Below are 18,529 nucleotides of genomic sequence, written 5' to 3'. Positions count from 1 at the left end.
TAAGCTCTGAGCCTGAAGTGAGCTGCAGAAGGGGTGTGTGAGGGTGCCCAGGCCTGAGCACAGGGTGGTGGTAGAGCACTGGATGGGTTAGAGAGCTCAGCCACGCTGGTGCTGCTCAGATGCCTGAGGGGGGGATGGGGCTTGGGCCAATGGTTCAGGACCCTCACTGGGCCGTCTTGGTCCTGGCTGAGCCTGGCTGCTCATCTCCACTACAGACCCTCTCATTGAGCAGTTTACTGGAGTGAGGTGGAGCAGGGGAATAACCTCAGGATTTAGTGGGAGGCCAGGCAGCAGATAAGAGGCTTTGAGGAGCTAGAAGTGGTAGGCTTGGGAGGGAGGAAGGTGTAAGGTGAGGTGGGCTAATGGGGTCTTCCCTGTAGTCACCTTGTCTTGGAAGAAAAGTAATGAGCTCCCCAGCCTTCTTGAGCAAGAGGCAAAGAGAATTCCAAACACCAGGCAAGGGCTGCACTTCACCTTGCAGGAAGTCCCCTCCACACACAGTTCTGATTGCAGGGTTCGGGATTGGTATTCCTGGATCTTATGGGCTGGGAGACAGAGCCTGGCCCCAAGTTGCCCTGCCTATGGCCACAGGTATGCTGGGGTCAGGGTGGGGGTGAGGAGTGGTGCTGAGTCTCCTAACTCAAAGCCTCCTTGGCCCCATTCACCACACTGGTGTAATTACACCCTAAGGAGCAGGATCAATGGGTGCTCGATGCCTGATTCACAGTGGAGGGCAGAGGATCAGAGCTGGCCACAGTCAGCACAGTGGCCACACCCTAGTCCCATAGGTAGGGGTCATATACTGTGGGCACCTCTAATCACCGCCCTCCCTGCCTGACCTGCAACCCTAGGGTACACCCAAGGGCCCTCACAGCCTTCAGCTCTGGCTCTGGCGGGAATAACCTGGCCCAGCCAGTGACCAGAGATTAGACAAGCCTGGTGGACGGTAATGCCGCTGACGTCAGGGCCTGGTCGGGTGGCCACTGGGGGCTTGGGCCCTCCCCACAGGCAGTAGCACAGCCCATGTGACCTGGGCTCATTAAGCCGCTTCAGTGGCCAGAGAGGCTGGGGGCCAGATCTCAGGGGAGAGAGGGAGGGCATGCCAGAGGTGTGGGAGCAGGCCTCAGCCAAGAGGTCGTCAGCTCTGGGGACCCAGGCTGGGGGAGGACTGTCTGCCTGTGGGTCCCTCACAGGGTTCCACACCCTGTATCACACCAACTAAACCCCTGCTTGTCCCTGAAGAAGAGCCTCCCAGACACCAAAGTGGGCAGAATATTGTCAGGAGCTACGGGTGTGGGTACCCAACCCTGGGGCGTGGAGGTGAGGACCATCCTCTCCTATGAGGCCTTGAAACCCTGCACACGACTCTAGGCCAGTGTCCTGGCCCTGTACACAGCCCTCTACCTGCTGGTGCTAGTCCCACACTCGTACTTATGTTTTCGTGTAGCCAGGCTGTTTCCTCTATCCTTATGGCCTTTCCCCAGACCCTGGCGTGTGTCTTTCTTCCCCTTGGCAGAACCGAGCCCGCAGGCTTTTCCCAATTCATGCCCTCCAACCTGGCAGGAGTTTTCCTGTCTAGACAACTCAGAGGGAGCACCTGGAGACATTGAGGCTGTGTGGTGGGATGGCAGGCGCGGCCATATGAAGGACAGGAAGAGCTGGCCAGGATATTCAGGGGGCATCTTCTATTTGAGTGTCGAAGGACATGTACGAGCCTGCTGAGGAGTGAGGGAACCAGGAGGGCCGAGGGCCAGGGAGGGGAAGGCTGGTGTGTTCTGAGAAAGGCAGGAACATGTGTGGCCAGCCAGGTGGGGTGGGCAGAGGCCAACTGGGACAAGAACTCGGTTGGGAGGATGTCAGGAGGCCAGCTGAGTGCAAGGCAGGCCCCTGCAGTCAGTGGGTACCAATGCTGGGCTCTGAGGAGGACTGGGTTGGAGGCGAGGATGGGCCTCACTGTCAGAGAAGAGTCTTGGGGCACTGTGTGGATGATGTGCTGGGGGAGGTGGTGACGTGGTGAGAGGCGGCCGCCTATGTGGAGGCTGGGAGGACATGACTGAAGAAGCAGGAGGAGAGCAAAGGGCTGCCAAGACCCCGGAAGAAGAGTCTGAGTGATCCTGGGACCCTAAGTTCTGTTTCAAGTCTCTTGCAGCCTGTGTCTCAGGTTCTGGAGATGGCGGAGTGGTAGTGGGGGCTGGGCGGAGGGCTGAGAGAAAGCTCCCCTAACTCTCTATTCCAGGTGGTTGCCCCCATCACTGTATTACAGGGATGGACCTTCCCTCTGGTCCCTGGGAGAAGGCACCCGGCAGCTCTCAGAGTCCCATCCCGGCTGCCAGCTGTCCTGCCACCACAGGCTGGGCTGGGAGATTCGGCAGGTGGCGGGGAAAGGCCTCGGGGCTGTGTTTGCCCTGGCTGGGGCCCAGACCTAGCATCAACAAACAGGCAGCCCCTCCCCTCCTGGCCACAACTGGTCTGGCCCAGGGACCCCACATCATGCTGCCTCAGGCCACCCACAGCAGCCCAGCCCAGCCCAGCCAGCCCCTGCTCCCTCCAGTCAGGATTGAGGACCCCAACACCCACATGCTGGGTGACCTTGATGCCAGGCCTGGCCCCTCAGGAACTGCCAGAGGGAGCACTCAGCCCTTTGGAAAAGGCTACAGTGAGCATCTAGGATATATGTAGCTGGGAGGTGGGGGGCAGACCCTGGTCGGTACCTCCCCTCCTGACTATCCAATGGGCAGTCCTCAAGCCCCTTTGGAGGGCTAGAGACTTAGGGTCCCTCATGACCAAGGTAAGCTCTGATCTGGGGATTATGCTAGCCCCAGATCAGGAGCGAAAGCCAGTCCCTGCCTGTTTTTCAGCCATCAGCCAGACGGGAGCTTGGGTGGTTTAAGGGATTGCCACCATCCTAGTGCTTTTCTCTTTAGTCCTCCCAGCTCCCTGGCACTCCCAGCCAAAGCTGAATCCCCTGCCGCCCCCCCTCCCCCATTTACACCTTCCCCTTCATCCACTCCCCTCAGGCCAGGGGAGAGGACAGAGCCATTTCCCTATGATACAAGGGGAAACTGAGATAGGCTAGGGTTTGGCTCTGGTGGTGCTGTGAGTCAGTAAGAAGAGAATCCAGGAGTCCTGACTCCTAGCCCAGGGCAAGAGAGAAGTTAGGCCTGTCTTCTGAGGGCATTCCCCCAGTACCAGGACTGGGGCAGACATGACACAGAGACATCCAACTTGGCTAGGAACAGCAGAGGCCATGGGATTAATCGGATCAGAGCCAGTGGCTGAGAAGCAAGGGACACAGCTGTTCTGGGAACCCCCCCCCCCCCAGCTCACCCCCAAGGTCAAGGCCTCTCCCAGCTCCCTGCTGGCTAGGCCTGAGGGGCCTTAACATCTACCACCCACCTCTGAACACCAAGGCCTCGGGCAGGAAGGCAGGCAGGGGTGGGATAGGAGTCCCCAGCCAAGAACAGGACAACCTAAAACCCCTCCCCCATGGCACTAAGTTCAGGGCCCCACTTCCCATGGGCAGATACAGTTGTCGCTTACTCCTTAGAAATAAGGAAATGAGGGGCACGGCCAGGGAGAGCCCAGCGAGGGCTCAGCACAGGCCTAGCCATGCTCACCTCCTGTCCTCACTGGCCCTACCCTGTCTCTCCTGGATATCTGGGGTGAAGACAGAAGACTTGATGCAGGTAGCCTCCGTCCTCACCCCCATCTCATCTCTGTTTGGGGAAGGGTGAGGCAGGCAGAAAAGACATTTTGTGACTGATTGCTATCTGGAAGTTCCCCCACTGAAAGCACCCCTCACCGACGTGAAGCATCACTCTGTTCCCTTCTGGCTCCGGCGAGGTGAGGGCAGAGCATTTCAGGGGTTAAGGGGGCGCTCAGAGACAGTTTACTCTGGACTGAAGCCTTCCTCCTGCGGGACTCAGTGGAGTCCTCCCGGGGCAACCGCTCTCCTACCTAGGGGCTCTCGAGCGCTCGGGCTGCCCGGTTGCTCCCGGCGGGCGGAGGCCCCCCGCCTCTCCCCAGACCAGCCCCTCCTCCCGCCCGCCGCCTGGGATTGGCGGGCCGGGGGCGGGCCGGGGCGGGGCCGGGCGCCCTTCATCCCCCGCCGCCGCTCAGCCGGGAGTAGAGCGGACAGCGCCAGCCGGAGCGGAGCACCGCGCGTCCCCACCCGCCGGGCCAGGTACCGCTGGGGGCGCCGACCTCAGCCAGGGCACGGGGGCGCAGAGCCCCACCGCGCACCCTCCCGTCCGTAGCGGGGCTCTGGGCAGCTCCCCTCTCCCGCCCCGCCCCGGGCGGGCGCCCCGGCCTCCCGCCAGCCAGAAGCCCGCGCGCTCTGGGCTCGGGTCCGGGGACCCGCCGGTCAGGACTGAGCTCCGGGCTGGCGCTGGTGTCCCGGGAGGGGCACCTCGTCGCCCCGGGGCCTGTCGGCGGGGCCGGGCGGGGCAGCAGGAGGTCGGCAGCCCTCAGGGCTGGGGCCGCCGGACGCCGTGTCGGGGCTCGGGCGGTGCGCGATGGCCTTCCCCAGGCCGGACCCCGCGGGCACGAGCCGGAGAGGGTCCCGGGGGGCCCTGAGAGGGGCCGGGAGCCGGCCCTGGAGCGCTGCCCCGACGGGCGCCGGACAGGCAAATCTGCAGGGCTGGCACGCCGGCAGTCCGAGTATATTTATCCCGGCTGCGCCGGGCAGGGGCTTGAGGGCAGATCGGGCCAGGCTGCCGGAGGGGCCGCGGGGCACATGTTGGTCCCAGAGCCCGTGCCATCTGCAGCCGGGCCAGCGGGCACGGCGGACACAGACGCGTGTGGCTCCCGGGCCCGAAGGCGGGGCTCCGTGCGCGCTCCTAGCCGCCTCGCTCCCCGGCGGGGGTGTGCGAGCCGGCGCCGCGCACTCGGGCGGAGAGCCGCGGCCGACGCTGGGTTTGCAGGAGCCCGCCCCCGCGCGATTAGCCCCTTGGATTGGCCGCGGAGAATGCGTGCGTTTGTTTACACCCGGGGAGGGGGAGGCCAGGGGCGGGGCCTGTGGGAGTCCGCCCTCTCCCCCGCGGGGACCTGAGCCTTGAGCTCAGGTATAGGCTCTGAGACAAGTCTGAGGGGGACTGAGTCAAAGGACCTTGCACCTTGCACCCTGGGGGACACCTCGACCCAGGCTCATCCCTCCTTCAGCCTGCCAGTCCTTCCTTCCATGGCGGCCTTGGGCCACTGTTCTGACTCTGGAAGAAGCCTTTGGACCTTCCACCCCTTCCTCTTCAGTACACAGTCTGGCATGGAGCTCAGTCCCTCCTAGAAAGGAAGAAAATCCGTCAGAGCTTCTCAGTCTGGAGCATAGAAAGCTGGAGAGATCTGGGGATAGTTCCATTTTGAGAGGGGGAGGCTCTGCACAGCCTTGGAAGTCTTCGTGCAGGAAGCACCAGAGGTGAGAGGAATCAAGGGTGGGTGAGGCCAGGCCTGGCGCATCTCCAAGAGGGCTGGAATGACTGGAATCAAAAATGAGAATCTCTGACCCCTTGGGGTTGGGGACAGGGGGCCAGTTCTCTGCGAAGGGTATGGGTGTGTATCTCAAAACTTCACTCTGCCTGGGCTCATAGAGCCCATGTCTTCACTGGCTTCTCAAACCATTCTTTCTTCAGTACTGGTTCTTTTGGCCCACATCACTCTGCCCCCACCCCCACCCCATCCCTACCCCAGTCCAGGGCTCTAGGTGGCCAAACCATGATGACTAGGTTGTTCCTGTCCTGGTGCCTGCTGCCCTAGCAAGTGGCCTTGGAGCCTTGGGCAAATAGAGAAACTGAGACACAAGACAGCCTGGGTGGTTCACGGCCTCTGAGTAGGGTCAGTGAAGGTTTTTGAGCCGAACTGACTACACCCTGAAAGTCTAGGCTGAGTGTGGAAACAAGGCACTCATTCTGAGGGGAAAGCGTGTTTTAGGGGCGTGGTTGACTGCAAGGGAGGTACAGTTTTGGTATCTGTGTGCACAGTAAGCTGCAGTGGGATGTGCAGCCTATGCCATGATAAGATAGGAACCCTGCAGGCACATGGTCTAGCGCAGACATGGCCAAGGGCCAGGGGCCACTCAGAGCTTGGCTCAGAGGGGCTGGGGGCTTGCTAAGGACCTGGAACCTCTTCTATTCATTTAACAACAGGTACTGAGCGCCTCCCGTGCGCCCTGTGCACCTTTGGTCTGGGGGATGGAGGGCTGGCCTTTGACTCTGGATAAGAAGACAGATGCGGCGGGGGGGTGGGGGGCACTCTAGAAGACCAGGCAGAGCTGCTGGGGGCCAAAGGGAAGGACCAGCTGCTGGGGCAGGAGGGGCTTTCCGGTCAGCGGCCTGGGGTGGCTTGGTTTTGAATTTCCGCTCTGCGGGCCACGTCCTGTACACAGCCTCTCGGCCGTCACGTCTGCACACGTGCGTGGCTGCTGAGAATGGGGGTCACTTCCATTGACTGTCACCTCTGTGTATCTTTTCTATTGTGCGGGTAGATAAGTGCCGGACTGGGGAGTGGTGAGCTTTCTGGCTGGGACTGGCCACGCAGCCCTCGTGGGCTCAGTCCCACCGCATGGATGTCCCTGCACCTAGCTAACAGCGCCATAACCTGCCCTCGTAGGAACCTGCAAATGCTGTGGCTGCCTTTTGCAGGGTCCTCCAGGGTTTTGCCTGGCCATCCCTGCGGTCCCCGCTGGGCCTGCTGCCCACTCTCACCTGGGCCTCTGGCTCCCTCTTCCCTTCTCACTCCTTCTGGGGTTTTCTCTGTTGTTCATTGGCTGTCTCCCTGTTTCTCTGGCTGGTTGGCCATCTCTCCTCTCACCTCCCTGGTTGCCTCTCTCTCTCTCTGTCTCCCCATCTGAATGTCTATCCACCACTCTGGTGTGTCAATTTTCCTGTTTGGGTACCTCTGTATCCATCTGCATTTCTCTATCTCCCTGTGCCTGCCTGTCTGTCTGTCTGGATCAGTACGCACACACATGTACCATATGGATGTGCTTCCTGTCCTTCCTCTTTCCCTGTCTCTCTCCTCCCTCCCTCTGCCTCTCTGCTTCTGCCTGACAGTGGATGGTGCCTCTCCTGCAGGCCGACCTTGCCTTCAGCTGCCCCCACCAGGGTCTCCAGTGAGTCCTCAGCTGCCTCGGGCCCCTGCTCCTGCTTTCCTTGGGGCCAGAAGTCCGGCTGTCCAAATATTTGGCTGCCTCCAGGGGATTCCGGGTCAGGAGGGAGGACGATGGGCTGGCTGGCCCGGGGTCTCCCCTGCCCCTGGGGGGGCACAGGCACGTGATGTCCTGTCCTTTGCCTCAGCTGGGGCTCGGGCTGCACGTCCGTCTCAGCAGGCTGGCAATGGGGGGAGGGGTCTGCTGCTGGCTCTGGCCCAGTCTTGAGCAGAGAGGCTCCAGCTGCAGCTCCCACTGGGGGAGCAAGGAAGGTCCTGGGCTGGGTGGGAGGGAAGGCCTAGGTGTCTGGGCCTAGGCCCAACTCTAAGCATCTGTTGGGTGTCTAGAAAATGTACCCTGTCACAGGAAAGTCCAACTTCCGGCCTCAGCTGGGCGCCTCAGATCCTCCTAGACACTTCCGGATGCCCAGAACACAGAAGCACAGACCCCAGACACCAGGGCCAGGGAGCTAGACTAGGAGGGATTGGTGCTGCTGATACCTCGATGTTCTGAGCCATCTTCCTTTCTCTGGATGTGCTACTTCCTGCATACCACCCACCTCAGTGCCCACCAGGTGTTGGCCACTTACCCAGTATTGTTGGAAGGAGTAGTGGATGGGGTACTGGATCGACAGAGGTCAAAATCTGGAGAAGGGGCTAGGGGTGTATGGGGCTATAGTACTCTCCCATGTTCAGAACACCCTTCCACATGCCCTTTCTCTAGTCGCCTGACCCCAGCAATCATCTCCCCACCAATCCCTGGGGCTGTGCCCTTGAGAACATATAATTCAAACATGTCCATTGAGTCTACTTTCCTTGTTGACTGATAGCTTGTCCTAGGATGGTGTTTTCCCTCTGAAGCCTGGAGAACCAGGTGGACAAAGGGGTGCCATGATAGGAGGGTTACCTTGTCTCAGCCAAGGAGGGGAATAAGGATGGGTGAGCTGGAAGCGGAGGCAGCCCTCATCCCTGAGCCTCCAGGAGTAACCACAGTGGACCCTCAGGCCAGACCAGCTGCCTCTACCCTGAGACGTGGGCTGAGGTTAGGCCTTCCCATGCATCAGATACCTGGGGGCCATGGCAGCAAGTTCTATGGGGTCTGTGGCTCCACTAAGCATATGTGGCCACAGGGCTGAGGGAAGGACAGTGTGGATGCCTCCCTGTAGCTAGCCTGCTACTGCAGACCCACTTATGTCCCTGAGCATTGAGGAGGAAAGCAGGACTCAAGTCCTTGGTGGCTCCAAGGACCTTGATCATGGGACAGAGAGGTATGTGTCCCACAGCAGCTGATGCAAGCAGTGGCCTTGCAGTGGCCTGGATTCCTGGGCCTCAAAATCTTTAATTACCAAACTCAACACCTTTTGAAGTGTGTCTGACAAATTCTCACCCTGTGATGCCTGCGTGGGCGAGCATTACCTGCTGCACTATCCCTGTGGCTCCTGGCCTCTCCTGGCCCTTATCTCCTAGCAGAGCAAACAGGCCCTGGGGCAGTGGCCTAGGCCATCGATTTCCTGCCCAAGTCCATGCTGCACCCATGACAGATGCCATTCTGACGATCTGCCCAAGGTTGCAGTGATCTCTCTACCCTGGAGGCTGACCCCTTCCTGGGAGCCCATGGCATGATCTGGAACAAAGGCCCTGGGGAGGATCCTCACTCTGTCCCCAGGTTTGCCAGACCTCACGGGACCTCTGGAGGACAAGAGGACACCGAGGTCCTGAGTGAGGAATACTCTGCCCATGGTCATCAGTGAGGCAGGTCCAGGCTGGGACTCAGACTCAGAGTGTCTGCTCTGGGCTTTCCCAACAGTAGGTCAGGATTGGCTGGAAGCTTTCTTTACGCAGAGGCTATCCTTGGATCTACCCTGACTCCTTGCTATAAAGAAGCCTGCTAGGTGGTAGGCCTCAAGGATGGGAGATGTCAGGAATGGGTTGCCAGCCTCAGAGAATGCCTGGGGGCCCACATTCCAGGCTAGCACTCATCTCCACCTTGGCTTCTCAGCCCCTAGTCCTGCCCTACACTGAAGTACAGACTCCGTGACTTGGCCTTCAAGGCTTTGTTGGGTTTGTCTATGGCCATGGAACCTTCATTCTGCCTCATACCACACCTTAGAGCCTTTGCCCATGCTATGCCTTCTGCTTCAGGTACTCTTTCCTATTCCACACTTTTTGGGACTCCTCCTGAGATGTCAGAACTGGCTCTACCACCTCCTCCTCCAGGAAGGCTTCCTTGATGCCTCTGTCTCCCCTTTTTCAAATCCCAGCACTCTGTGGCTCACATTCAATTGCTGTAGGAGCCATAGAGTGGGGGATATGTTTGGGGATTTTGTCCCTTTCAGACTAGAAGTCACTTAAGGAAGGATATTCCATGTCCTCTCTGGGATCTCAAGCCAGGCCAAGACCCAGCAGTGACTGGTTGTGAGTAATAGACAGGCAATGAAGGTCTAGGCCTAAGTCCTGCTAGGGGGATGGGGAACCTGGAGACAGGAACTCAGGCACTTTGGCCATGACCTTGCAGTGGGCTGTGGTCTCCCTGGAGGTAGTGCCTGGCTGCTAAGGAAGCATATTAAGACAGAGAAGGGTGCTTTGTCCAAGCTGCCAACTCAGCACACTCTGAGGGCCTGTCCCAGCCTGCCCAGGGTAGGAGTCCCTACCTAGCTGAAAAGGGCAACACTAGCTGAGAGCCAGGGGGCACTCTGGAGTGACTCTGGCATCTCCACACCCACCTGGGATCCTTGGAGAAGTGCTGATGGTGAGGCTTCAGGCAGGCACATGAAGACAGGCTGACTTTGGGGGCTCTCGTCCAGGGGAGGAGAGCACAAGAGGAGATGGCCTCTTGTCATGGACATGGTCCTGAGTGAGCAGGGCTGGAGGTAAGATAGGTTCAGATGCCAGCATAAGAAGAAGGAGAGGCAGGTTGAGGGAGTCTAAGGGTGCCAAGTATGGAGTCCCCAGGACCAAAATGCCCAGGATCTGAACTCTGGCCTGGGGCTGCCTGGGGCAATGGTAAGCTGGTCCTTGCAGTCGGTTCTTTGTGGCTGCTGCCTCCAGGATACTGGGGCCTGAGGTCTGAACCTAGCTTCCTGTCCCCACGTATAGCCCCGAGTGCTAAGAACCCTGGTGCTTTGGGTTCTAAGCAGACCTGAGACCACCAAGATCCAGAGTGGGGATAGGGCATTCAGGGCAAGATTCAGAGTTCCCAAGCAGAGGGGGCACCATGGCATCAAGACTAGGTTCCAGTAGGGGTGACTGGCTGGCTCAGTCGGGAGCATGCAACTCTTGATCTTGGGGTTGTAAGTTTGAGCCCCATGTTGGGTGTCATGACTACTTAAAAATAAAACCTTAAAAAAAAAAATAGACTGGGCTGTGGCGGACGTGAATGGCGGTGTTGCCCCCTCCTCGGTCTCCACTCGGGTCTTAGCTCTTCTACTGGCCTCCCTGGCCTTCAGGATGTCCTTACAGATCCTGGGGCACTGTACCCAAGTAACTTCTGGGCATGGGGTAGGTGGCTCCCAGCCCCAGGGATAGGAGAGGGGCTAGTGAGAGGCAGGGGGGCAGGCTTGGTGTGAGGCAAGGAGGGAGCTGGCTGCTTTGAGACCTAGCAGAGCCATGGCCTAAAGGCAGGGAAGGGAGGACTGACCCAGTGACCCAGGCCCTTCTGTAGCTGCGTCAGGTCCTGAGTTCCTGGCCTGGGGTTCCAGGAAATGGGAATTTGCTTTAGGGGTCCACTCCTGCAGGGTGGCCCCTTAAGGGGTGACAGTATTCCCTAGCAGGGGAGGAGAGGCTTGAAGGAGAACATGGCCCTAAGGCCAGGGCTGTGTGGAGGGTGATGCCTGTGTGGCCCAGAGAGCTCGGCCCTGGAACACTCATTTCCTGGAAGGCCCCCCGAGGGCCCTTCGTGGCCAGTCGGGCAGGGCCCAGGTGTCCAGCCACCCAGCACTGCCTCAGGCCTCCTGGCTCCGGGGGGGTAGCCTTTGCGCCTGCCGTTCCCAGCGCCAGCTCTCAGACCACAGAAGGCCCTTTGTACTGGCTGCCAGCAGTGCCCGCCGGGCGGCTGGGAACAGGGCCCACAGCCCTCACCCTCTCCCGAGGCCTCCAGCCGTCGGGCAGTGCCATTCTAGGTTGGCTAGGAGGCCCCTGGCACACAGGGCCAGCACAGGAAACCGTCTCCTGGTATTAATGTCAGGGAAGGGGGAGTCGGTCCAGGGCCCACCCCCAGAGTGGGGCCTGGATGCTCGGGACTCAGCATCCTAGGGTCTGGGCACCACTGGGCTTTGAACTCAGGTCATCCAGCTGATCCTCACTCATAGACAGAGAAACTGAGGCCCCCATGGGCTTGCCTGGGCTGGTATGTGGGGGAGTGAGGGGCACTATGTATTGGCTGAGGTGTCCCCTTGGGATGTCCTGGAGAACTCAGTTATCTGAGCTCTACTCCCCCAAAATGAGGTCCCAGGGAGGCAGCAGGCACAGCTGCATACACACGTAAGTCCGCGTGAGACCTTCTGGGAGGTGTGCTATGGCTGTAGGGAGGCTGGGCCGCAGCCCGGGAGCAGGGATAACCAGAGGGACCCATTGCTCTGCAGAATTCTGTGTCGGTGTGAGAACTAGCGCTCCTGGTGGTGGCCGCTGACCATGGAGGCACCCCTGCAGACGGAAATGGTGGAGCTGGTGCCCAACGGCAAACACTCGGAGGGGCTGCTCCCAGCACCCACCCCGATGGCAGGCCACCAGAGGTGAGCAGAGGGGAGACCCAGGCATGGCTCAGGGCAGGGCAGGGTGCAGAGCAAGGGCTGGAGGTGAGCTGGCTGCTCTGGCCTGTGCCTGCAGGGTCGAGGGCCCCAGACGGAGCTGTGTTGAGGGCGAGGGCTTCCTACAGAAAAGCCCCAGCAAGGAGCAGCACTTCACTGACGTGAGCCGGGGCAGTGGGGAGCTCGGGACACCGTGGGGAGCTTGCGTGCAGTACTGAAGTGCTCTGGGGCAGCTATGGGAGGCTAAGGGCCAGTGAGGGGGCGTGCTGGGAGGCCCTCCATGCTTTGCTGAGTCGTCCCCACCTCCCATCTCCCTCTGGTGCCTGCAGTTTGAGGGGAAGACCTCATTTGGGATGTCGGTGTTCAATCTCAGCAACGCCATCATGGGCAGCGGCATCCTGGGGCTCGCCTACGCCATGGCCAACACGGGCATCATCCTTTTCCTGTAAGTCCCCTCAGCGAACCCTCTGGAGACAGGACCCCTAAACAGGCCAACAGCCATGACCTCACAGGCCCCCAGTTTGCCATCCCAAGATGCAGACTGCAGTGCATGGGTTTAACCCAAACCACAGCTAAAAAAAACCAGCCATGGCCAGACAAATATCCCTCATTTCCCAGTAAACCCGCTGAGATGACAACACAGGGGAAGCCTAACAGACCTGAGTCTATCCTTCTACCACCTTTATACGTGATGAATGAACCCCCGTGGCCAGGCCTTGTGTGGGCACACGTGTCCTTTACCTGGGAGCTCTGCCCTGCAGCCCAAATGGAAAACATGTTTGTTCCAAGAACTCAAGGAGGTGGTGCTCAGAGGCCCCTCCTGGGTCATGTCTTACCCTGGGTCAAACTGGGTGGCATTCACCACTGCTGGGACCATCAAACTTGCACCCCTACCTGTTGGGGGTCCAGACACAGATTCACACACCCACACCTCTCAGGGCTCATCACCCCACCAGCAGCAGCCATAAAAGCCCCAGGTGGCTTTTTTTTCATCCATCTTCCTCAGGTTCCTGCTGACAGCCGTCGCCCTGCTCTCCAGCTACTCCATCCACCTGCTACTCAAGTCCTCAGGGATCGTGGGTGAGCCTCCAACCCAACGTGGAGCAAGGGAGGCCTGGATTGGGGAGAGCACTCCTGACTATTTTGAGTCCTTGTCCCCACAGGCATCCGTGCCTATGAGCAGCTGGGCTACCGTGCCTTTGGGACCCCAGGAAAGCTGGCCGCGGCCCTGGCCATCACGCTGCAGAATATTGGAGGTGAGGCTGGCAGGCCGACACAGGCAGGTGGTGGGCCAGTGGACAACCTGAAGGCTGGATGTTTTAGCTGACCCCAGCACCTGCCTACCCCTCTCCCCCCAGCCATGTCCAGCTACCTGTACATCATCAAGTCTGAGCTGCCTCTTGTCATACAGACCTTCCTGAACCTGGAGGAGCAAACCTCGTGAGCTCCAGGGTGGAGTGGGGCTGGGTTAGGGTGGAAGGCCTTAGTTTGCCCTTCTGTGTGCACTGTTGGCCCTGGGAACCCGGGCTGGGCTAGTGGGAGAGACGAGACAGTGCTTGCAAGTGGCTGGTGGAGGGGCAGAGAGCTACCAGCACAGCTGACATTTAGTCTACACCCGGTTAGGGAGCACCTAGGGGAATCCCCCAGGAGGGCCAGATCAAGCAAGGGGTAGGGTGAGGCCGAGGAATTTGGGTCCCACCTGGGCCCGGACCTGAGCACGGGAAGTTGGGTCCCACCTGTGAGCACAGGAGGACCTGAGAGCCTTGGGCTTAGCTCTAAGCGCCTGCTATTCCTGATCATGGCTTGGGTGTTAGCCCCTCCCAACCAAGAAATTAAGCCCATGGTGTCCCAGTTGTCCATCATCAGTTTAGCCAGCACTAATGGCATCAAGGTAGTTCCACACAGGCCACACAGCCTACACAGGGGCTTGAAGTTGAGAGCCACTCTGGAAGGAGAAAACTTGTCAGGATTCTTCCCCCGGGTCCTGGGGGGCCCTTCCAAGGAGTCAACCTTTAGGCTTCCCTGGGAAAGAGGGTCTGATTCCTTATCCCTTTAGTTCTCTGTGCCCCCAGTCCCTTGGTGGGGGTGGGGTGCGAGATGATGCAGGATGCAGATGCCAGGAGGGACCACCAGGTGTACCGGGCCTTGGCAAGTCCCCAAGACCCTCACAGAGAATGTCCCACCACCCCACCACCACCCCCGCCAGAGCCAGGTTCTTTCATCTCGCTCACCACCTCCCTGGGCCCCTTGGGGCCACTTCCTGGGGAGACTGGACCCAGACCTGTGTGTCCTGAGAAGAGCAGCAGTGACTATACCTGTAACAGTCACCAAAGCAGGAGCTGAGCGCCTTAGTCCTCACCTGGCCCAGGAGAGTGCTGAGAGAATGTCCATTTCACAGATGGGGAAAGCGAGACTCAGAGCTATGAACAAGTATTTTTCAGGGGTCACTCAGTAACACCACTGATGGCACTGATTAGGTATGGAGGCAGTCCCCCCAACCAGGCTGAGCAGACTGATGTTGGCTCCCCACTCCTGTCCCTGCAGGGACTGGTACATGAACGGGAACTACCTGGTGATCCTAGTTTCTATCACTGTCATTCTGCCTCTGGCACTGATGCGGCAGCTTGGTGAGTGTGGCAGGGCCAGGGCCTTGGAGGGGGATGTTGGAGGGAAGCCTGGGAGGGGACCCCAGTCTCACAGCCCCTCCCCACTTTGCAGGCTACCTGGGTTACTCCAGCGGCTTCTCTCTCAGTTGCATGGTGTTCTTCCTAATCGCAGTGAGTCACCCTTCATGCTGGAGTGGAGGGCAGATCTCCTGGGGGCTCCCCTCTCAGGGGGAGGGCAGATCTCCTGATGGGCTCCTCTGTCAGGGGGAGGGGTAAACCTGGGGTGGGGGCCTCCCCTGTCAGGGGAGGGGTCAGGCCTTTCTGGGAAGCCTGGGTCAGAAGACAGCTCCTTTTGTCCTGATCTAGATGTGGCTTCTAGTGATTTCTGAGCAAACCTAGTCTAGCCCTGATCTTCGCATCCTTTCCCCAACCCAGGTCATCTACAAAAAGTTCCACGTGCCCTGCCCACTGCCCCTCAACTTTGCCAACATCACAGGCAATGTCAGCCTCATAGAGGTCACCAAGGAGGAGGCGCAGCTGCAGGTTGAGACAGAGGCCACAGCCCTCTGCACCCCAAGCTACTTCACACTCAACTCACAGGTTCCAACAGGTCAGGGTGGAGGCGGTGGGCCCTGTGAGAGTGAGGGAGCTGCCCTGACGCAGTCCTCATGTCTCCCTAGACGGCATATACCATTCCCATCATGGCCTTCGCCTTTGTCTGCCATCCGGAGGTGCTGCCCATCTATACAGAGCTCAAGGAGTAGGTGTTTGGAGAGAATGAATGTGGTCCTGACAGGATGGGGTGGGGGGTGGGGAGCGACAGGAGCCAAGTCACTTTATCAAAGATCTCCATGGCTGCCGTGAGGGGTGATGGGGGCAAGAAGGAGACTTCCAGAGCTGCCAAAGGGTGAGGGTATGGTGCCAGAGAGACCCCAGGGCACATGGGGATCTCCGGTGTGGTTCAGCTTGGCAACCAGTCCCCTCTCCTGCTTTGCCATAGTCCCTCCAAGAAGAAGATGCAGCATATCTCCAACTTGTCCATCGCTGTTATGTACGTCATGTACTTCCTGGCTGCCCTCTTCGGCTACCTCACCTTCTACGGTATGGCTGTACCATGGGGGCAGAGCAGAGGCAGGCACCAGGCTGGGGGGCATGGGGCTGGCCAGTGGCCATGACACCCTGCCTACTATAGGGGCTAACTAGGTGTGTGATGCCTAACTGTGCCCTGCAGCTGTGGAGGTGAGTCTGTGGCCACTTCCCACAGTATCAGGGTCATCCCAGACTCAGAGCCACCCTCTCCCCGGGCCACCTGCTGACCACCTTCCCTGCCTGCCATAGATGGGGTGGAGTCGGAGCTACTGCACACCTACAGCAAGGTGGACCCATTTGATGTGCTGATCCTCTGTGTGCGTGTGGCCGTGCTGACAGCAGTCACGCTCACCGTGCCAATCGTTCTGTTTCCGGTGAGCCAGTGGGTAGGTGGACGGATGCAGGGTGGGACTGATGGAGCCAACAGATCGATGACTCTTTCCACCTCCTACTCCCCAGGTGCGCCGAGCCATCCAACAGATGCTGTTTAAGAACCAGGAGTTCAATTGGCTGCGGCACACGCTCATTGCCATTGGCCTGCTCACTTGTATCAACCTGCTGGTTATCTTCGCTCCCAATATCCTGGGCATCTTCGGGGTCATCGGTGAGGGTCTGGCCCAGCTGTATATAGAGGCAGGGCATTGGCCCAGAGAATTTCCTATCTGCAAATCTTGGCAGATTCCTGAGATCATACCCTACATTTAAGTGATGGCTACTGGTCACGTGCACAGCTTGGCTTCTTGTCTGAGATTTTGTCCTTAGGGCTACTCTAATCCTTTCTGAGGGCTCAGAACCAGAGTCAACTCCCCATGCTTTGGGACAGAGTAGAGCCCAGGTGCCAGGGGCCTCCACAAAGGATCTCATTGGGTCTTGTCCCCATTTCACATATAAGGAAACTGAAGTCCATAGTGATTACAGGAGTAACAGAGCCATCAGCTGGTAAGTGGGGGGCCTTGATTAAGCTCTAGGATCAGGGGACTATAGGTTTGATGCTCTATCCACTGTCCCATTCCAGTTGGGCCTCTGAGCTGGAAGATCAGACCATTATGAGATATCTTTGGGGTGACCCAATTCAGGAGACTGATTCTCCAACCCAACTCTGCAGGGACCAACACACAGGCCTCGGGGCTGAGCGTCACAGATATCATAGACAGGACTGTAGGTTCTATATATCTGAAATCCACCTCAAAATGATTTAAGCAGAAAGGAATTTATTGGCTCAAATAATGAAAAGGCCATCAGGAATACCTAGAAGCTCAATATCTTCAAGGCTTTGTCTCTGTCTCTTGGTTTGCCTTTTCTCTTTGCTAGCTTCATTCACTGACAGATTCTTCTACTGCCAACAGCACTAGCTTTCCATCCAGGTAGACAGAGAACAAGGAGAGGGACCTGGAGGCCTCCCCAGAATTAGACAGAGTTCTCAAGTGGAGAACTCTCATCTTGAGTCTCCACCAACAAGGAATGATTGATCTCACTGAAGGGTCCACCCTTGGACCTTAGCCAATATGTGGACATGCCTTGTTCTTTGCAGGTGCCACATCTGCCCCATGCCTCATCTTCATCTTCCCTGCCATCTTCTATTTCCGCATCATGCCCACCGAGAAGGAACCTGCAAAGTCTACCCCCAAAATCTTGGTGAGTGGGTCCTGGAGGTTGGGGGCCTGGTATGGGGCTGAGGGGGCTACCCTGACCACACACCTGATTCTGACTCCTGACCCCACAGGCCCTTTGTTTCGCTGTGCTTGGCCTCTTGCTGATGACCATGAGTTTGAGCTTCATTATCATTGACTGGGTGTCAGGGACTGACCGGCATGGAGGAAGCCACTAGGAGGAGACACCCATCCTGTTCTGTCTACTCGTCCAAGTACCCCCAGAGTCTTCAGCCCTTGCTCCCGGATCCAGCCAAGGGGGAAGAGAAAGACATGGTTAACACTATGGCATTTGGCCCTGCCTCACATCCTCTCTGTGGAAGGTTTATGCTAGAGCCAGGACCAAGGCCCTTGGACCATTACCTTGCTGGGCTCCTGGGCTACAGGGGCTTCCAGAGCTGAGAGCAGGGTGGGACTGTATGCTTGCTCCCTTCCTCTTGCCTCAGATCCCACCCAAGTCTGTCCTCCTTGCACAGATGCATACACTGAGGCCCTGCAGCTGCCTCCTGAGGTCACACAGCCTATAGGGCACATAGAGCTGGAACCCACGCCTGCAGCAATCTCCCCACTTTGCTGCTGGCCCATGGCTTGCACCCTGGGGCCTCATCTCCCTCAGTGCACTTTCCTTCCCCCACTCCTTTCCCCGAGGCCCCTTTCAGTCACTTGGACTCAGGCCTTGGATACTCTTGTCTCCATCTCCCATCCCTGTCACCAGAAGCAATCCACCCCCCATACCTAGAGCCAGCAGGTTCTTTTGAGTGTGAGGCTGGTGTGGGCACCTCCAAGGGATCCCTACCCTGCCGCTTCACCAGTCCTGGGGAGGCTGGGACTCCCCCACCCCCACCCCAAGCCTGGGCCATAGCTTACATTCCACTACTGGGAGAAGAAAGAGGCTGGGGCCCAGAGTGTCTCTATCCCTGGGAGCCAAAGACCCCAGGGGCTGGTCTGGGGCAGGAGTGGAGAGGCGGTGGGCCCCCTTTTATAAATATTATACATAAGACCAGCTATGTTGTGTATTCTTGATCCCCGTGGACCCTGTGCTTCTGGAAAGTGGGTGGACGTTGGGACACGGATGGCAATGGGGGCCCCTCCTGCCTCCTTCCCTGAGATGAGGGTGGGACAGGCCCCCTTCCTCCCAAACCAGCCAGTGGCATGCTCAGACTCAGCCCTGGACCTGGGCCAGGCTCAGCACAGACCTGCTTTCTCACGGGGTGAGGTGGGGAGGAATTAATGAGGCTTCAGGAAATGGGACAGAGAGAGGCCTCCGGAAGGAGGCAACGTGAGGTGCATCCCCAGCAGCTCC

At 58.8% G+C, this 18,529-nt stretch overlaps 1 protein-coding gene across 2 annotated transcripts; it reads left to right on the top strand.

Moving 5' to 3' along the window:
* Positions 1-4,072: 4,072 nt before the first annotated feature.
* On the top strand, positions 4,073-18,229 carry SLC38A3 (solute carrier family 38 member 3). Of its 2 annotated transcripts, none has more exons than XM_025455926.3 (16): positions 4,073-4,183; positions 11,718-11,867; positions 11,962-12,043; positions 12,212-12,327; positions 12,889-12,962; positions 13,046-13,138; positions 13,241-13,322; positions 14,427-14,509; positions 14,601-14,659; positions 14,924-15,088; positions 15,169-15,248; positions 15,489-15,589; positions 15,827-15,951; positions 16,037-16,181; positions 17,109-17,212; positions 17,301-18,229. In XM_025455926.3, the coding sequence occupies exons 2-16, from the start codon at positions 11,767-11,769 to the stop codon at positions 17,403-17,405; spliced, it is 1,515 nt and encodes a 504-aa protein (XP_025311711.1). In that variant the 5' UTR covers positions 4,073-4,183; positions 11,718-11,766; the 3' UTR covers positions 17,406-18,229. The 2 variants fall into 2 exon arrangements, with proteins under 2 accessions (XP_025311711.1, XP_025311712.1); XM_025455927.3 differs by lacking the exon at positions 4,073-4,183 and adding an exon at positions 5,043-5,410.
* The last annotated feature ends 300 nt before the right edge of the window (positions 18,230-18,529 follow it).

Source organism: Canis lupus, chromosome 20, assembly GCF_003254725.2.
Source record: "Canis lupus dingo isolate Sandy chromosome 20, ASM325472v2, whole genome shotgun sequence".
NCBI classification, from domain to species: Eukaryota; Metazoa; Chordata; class Mammalia; order Carnivora; family Canidae; genus Canis; species Canis lupus.
This window is presented reverse-complemented; position numbering and strand designations above follow the sequence as displayed.